At 35.7% G+C, this 5,000-nt stretch overlaps 3 protein-coding genes across 5 annotated transcripts in view; 2 read left to right on the forward strand and 1 right to left on the reverse strand.

Annotated features, from left to right (window-relative positions):
• LOC137655547 (myosin heavy chain, clone 203-like) overlaps positions 1-385 on the forward strand; it is a 1,176-nt gene extending 791 nt beyond the window's left edge. The window contains exon 1 of the mRNA XM_068389445.1: positions 1-385. This exon is cut by the window's left edge and continues 791 nt beyond it. Coding sequence (XP_068245546.1) covers positions 1-385 — 385 coding nt within the window.
• LOC137655847 (octopamine receptor beta-2R-like) overlaps positions 1-5,000 on the forward strand; it is a 605,153-nt gene that overhangs the window by 488,204 nt on the left and 111,949 nt on the right. The window lies entirely within an intron of this gene.
• The window catches only part of LOC137655548 (myosin heavy chain, clone 203-like), a 1,176-nt gene continuing 849 nt past the window's right edge, over positions 4,674-5,000 (reverse strand). Inside the window, exon 1 of the mRNA XM_068389446.1 lies at positions 4,674-5,000. This exon is cut by the window's right edge and continues 849 nt beyond it. Coding sequence (XP_068245547.1) covers positions 4,674-5,000 — 327 coding nt within the window.

Consider the following 5,000-nt stretch of genomic DNA (forward strand, 5'->3'; position numbering starts at 1 on the left):
GCTTAAAGTTCAACATCTACAAAAAGAAGTAAGATTCTTTTCTCAAGCGAAGCAAAATCTGGAATGCCAGCTTCAAGAAAAAGACACTAGACTACTGGATCAGAATGCGTTGCTGCAAGAGAGAGACGCTCGTCTTCAGGAGATAACCAAGAAAGCCAACGCCATCGATGGAGAAAATAATCGACTGCAAGATGAGCTGCGGCAGCTACAACAAGAGAAGGAACAGTGCCTCCGTGACCTTGAAAACATCAAGATGCAAAAGAAACAGCAAGAGGAAACAAACACAAGACTCCAACAACAAATCTCTCTTCTCATGAGATGGCGCCAAGGTGTGGCCTTTGGCCTGATGGAGACTGATCAACAGCTCTTTAATGGGGCTTCATAGAAAGGATCAAAGTTTCATTTTAAGTTCTCATAGGAATATTCATTCTTAGTATTTTTAAAATTTGTTTTGTATATATATGAAAAAGGAACTATTTGTAATAAATTATATTAATTATTTTTCTGTTTCATTAACCACAGAAAAGTCTTTGCTTTTTCGCCCACCTGACGACCATATATATTCAGAAATGACTCAATCACCATCATGAAAATTGTATTGAATTGCGAACATGATAACGCAATGATGTAAAATAGGGTATCTTATTATAATATTATTATTTTTATTATTATTATTACTAGCCAAGCTACAACCATTGTTGGAAAAGCAAGATGCTATAAGCCTAAGGGCTCCAATAGGGAAAAATAGCCCAGTGAGGAAAGGAAATAAGGAAATAAATAAATGATGAGAATAAATTAACAATAAATCATTCTAAAAACAGTAACAATGCCAAAACACATATGTCCTATATAAACTATTAACAACGTCAAAAGCAGATACGTCATATATAAACTATAAAAAGACTCATGTCAGCCTGGTCAACATCAAAACATTTGCTCCAACTTTGAACCTTTGCAAGTAAGTTAGCAATCAGTTAGTATATTTAGCAGTTTATCTCGTTCTCTGTGTAATTGAAATAAATTGAGAAATAGTTTTGGGTAATTAAAAATCATTCGAAATCTCTCTCTCTCTCTCTCTCTCTCTCTCTCTCTCTCTCTCTCTCTCTCTCTCTCTCTCAAATAGCCCAAAGATAGTTCATAAGATCTGGTTGGTTTTCACGATCGTTAACTGTATTTTGTATCCTTCCTTCACGACGGATAACACATTTTTTTCTTTTTGGACAAGACTCGCCTCTCAGAATGCGTTCACATTCATTCATTACTTGCTGCTGCTCTTTTTGAAACTCACCAATTATGCGATAAACACCGACATGCGCATTGCCTACTAAATTTTCCCATCGCCTGTGCCGCTGAAATGAATAAAGGTAAATTAGAAAAATGCCTAAAACGCCTAAAGAAAGGTAAAGCAGCTGGGCCAGATGGACTAAAACCAGACTATTACAAAGCGATGATGATAAGTGATATATGTAAGAATACGCTAGTGAACTGCTACCAAGAGGAACTAGTCAGTAAAGAAAAACCCAAAAGCTGGAAAGAATCCAGAACAAAAATGTTAAAAAAGAAGAACAAACCAACAGCAAAGGAATTGAGACCAATAGCACTCACAAATGTATCATATAAAATATACATGGCTTTTATCAAGGATGAAATAGAAGGACACCTAAAAAGTAATAATGCCATAGAGGATAGTCAAGCAGGATTTACTGAGGGAGGAAGGATTGAGGATAATATATTCATTTTACAGTACATGGTCGAAGAAACTTTCAAAAATAAGAAAAACTCATAGTTGCCTCTTTAGATTTCAAAAAGGCTTTTGATGCCATAAAAAGGGAAGCACTGATAGAAACATTAAAGCAATATAAAGTACATACTAGTATAATAAACTCTATAGCTGAAGTATATGTGAGAGACTCTACTATATTAGACATAGGGGAAAGAGTAAAACAAAAATTGAGCGTAAGTAGTGGAATAAAGTAAGGCTCTACTGGCTCTACAACATTATTCAAATTAATTACTTATCAGATTATAAAACAAGTAGAAAAGGAAGGTAATGGTTTTAAAAATGATATTATAAAGCTAGTAGTATTATTCTTTGCTGATGATGTCCTAGTGCTTGCTGAGAATATAGAGGATGCTGAATTGAACATAAGGAAAGTGATAGATATAGGAAAGCAGTGTGGTTTAGACATAAATAGAGACAAAAGTAGCGTACTTATATATAATATGAAGGAGAAACCAGATAACATAGAGGGAATAAGAGTAGTAAGCAATATTAAATACCTAGGTATCAAGGTAGATGATAGTAGGAATATGTTCAAAACACAGAAAAGTGAAATGATAGTTAAGGCGCAAAAGCTAGCTAATCATACATATTCAATCATAGAAAAAAGTAGTAATAAAATACTGATAGGGAAAACATACTGGAAAAGTGTAGCGCTACCTTCTATATTATATGGAACAAATGTGATTAACTTAACGGAAACTGAAATAGAAAAGTTGCAGAGAATAGAGAATGGAGTGTATAGAAGGATGCTAGGGGGTGTAAAGAATACAGCAATTGTAGCCCTTAGAGGGGATGTAGGAGCATCTGCTATGAAAACAAGGGTAATGGATGGAAAGCTGAGGTACCTTAATAGAATTTATAAGGGAGAGAAGGACTTACTAACAGCAATAGTCAAAGATATGGAAGAAAAAGAGAGGGAGTGGTGGATGCATGTGAAGAAGTATGCTGAAGAATGTGGGATGGCGATGAGAGAAGTCAAGAGATGTACGAAAGAGATCATAAAGAAGAGAACAAGAGAATGGGACACAAGCTAATGGAAGAGTGAAATGGAGTTCAAGGAGAGTTTAATTCTGTATAAAAACTGGAAAAGTGAAATCAAGGAGCAGGGAGTATATGACAACACATTTTTGTCAATTTCATCCTTCAGAGAAAGGACAAACACATTGGGAAAAATATCTTGGGGTTATAATTGATAATAGGTTAAACTTTTCTGAGCACCTCAATAAGAAAATAAATATGGCTAACAAGATAACAGGACTTATCAGGAGAACATTTGTATCTTTGGACGAGATGATATTTAAGCGACTATATGTGGGACTGGTCAGACCACACCTAGAGTATGCAAATCAAGCATGGGCCCCATACCTGGTGAAGGACATAGAGGCTATAGAAAATGTACAGAGGAAAGCCACCAAATTAGTTCCAACACTGAAGAATTTAAGTTATGAAGAGCGCCTCAGGAAATTGAAGATACCCACACTGGCTTACAGACGGGCAAGGGGAGACATGTTGGAGACTTTCAAAATCCTGTCCGGCGGGTATGATCCGGAAGTATGCCAAGGACTGTTCATGTTAAGAGAAAGCGATAGAACAAGAGGACATTCCAAGAGGATTTATAAGAAAAGAACAAGACTGGAAAAAAGAAAGAATTCATTTTGTAATAGAGTGGTTAACAATTGGAACATGCTGCCTCAATTTGTTGTTGACTCACAGTCTACTTGGAAATTTGAAAACAATATAGATAAGGCATGGAGGGATCAAGATTTACTTTATAATTATAGCGCTAAAATAGATTACAGTAAGATTATTTATAATATAGCCACCACCACCACCAGTGCAATCACCAACCTAGTAAATCATTCCGAGCTGAATGTACAGGCTTAACAGCCTCTTCCAGATCATCAACTCATGCCCTCATGTTAAATGAATGTTTAGTTTCTATTTATTTTTATTATTCTTAGACGAGAACTTTATATATATTTGATCTATGGACAGCATATTCTAAATGTGGTTTACTTGCTAAATGGCAGATCTGAGATGACTAACTGTCAAGGTCCTTTATTCTGTAGACCTTCCTAACTATGGTCACTGAACACTCTTAATATTCCCCAATCCGAAAAAAAAAAATCCCTAAAATGTAGTCACATGAATTTCTATATTTTAGAATCATAGTTGGATTACTTTTTCTCTCAATTTCCTGCGTTGTTGCAATTTTAGACTTGAGATCTTTTAGCGATGGAGGCTGAAAGACTAAAGGTAAAAGCGAAGGGTCTCCCGGTACCAATGCTTGGCATCATATCATGAACTTCAAAATCGGTCTTCATCACCAATTAGTTCCAGCAGTTCTGAATCCGGCGGTTCTGAATCCTCTTAAATCCACGAACATCCATGAGCGACTAATCAGAATAACCATTAACGATTTTTAATAACTGATTCTTCTTCAAGGAAACATTATGAAAAGATTTGAAAAGTTTGGAAAAATAAAAGTCTTGATTCTTTCAGTTTAGAGGTAAAACTTACGATGTCCTTTTGAGAAAAGGAAGAAAACAAACAAATGTGAATGTGGATGCCTGTATTTGTTTATTCTTCAAATAAGATATAATTAATTTTGGAATTTTTGTATTTGATATCATTACAATAAGATACCAAAGTTTAATTTATTGCATTATCAAGTTCATAATTACAGTTTTTATGATGATGGTTTGGGTCATTTGTGATTTAATAGAGTAAAGTGGGCGCAACAATTAAAGACTTTTCTGTGGTTAATGAAACAGGAAAATTATTACAAACATTTATTACAAATAGTTCCTTTTATATATTCACAAAACAAATTACAACATACTAAGAATGAGCATTCCTTTAAAAACTTAAAATGAAACTTTGTTCCTTCCTATGGAGCCCCATTGGCGAGCTGGTCGTCAGTTTTCTTCAGGCCAAAGGCCACACCTTGGCGCCATCTCCAGAGAAGAGAGATTTGTAGTTGGAGTCGAGCGTTTATTTCCTCTTTTTGTTTCTTCTGCATCTTGACGTTTTCAAGGTCACGGAGACACTGTTCCTTCTCTCGTTGTAGCTGCTGCAACTCATCTTGCAGTCGATTATTTTCTCCATCGATGGCGTTGGCTTTCTTGGTTATCTCCTGAAGACGACCGTCTCTCTCTTGCAGCAACGCATTCTGCTCCCGGAGTCTGGTGTCTTTTTCTTGAAGCTGGCATTCCAG

This window comes from Palaemon carinicauda, chromosome 16 (genome assembly GCF_036898095.1).
Source record: "Palaemon carinicauda isolate YSFRI2023 chromosome 16, ASM3689809v2, whole genome shotgun sequence".
NCBI classification, from domain to species: Eukaryota; Metazoa; Arthropoda; class Malacostraca; order Decapoda; family Palaemonidae; genus Palaemon; species Palaemon carinicauda.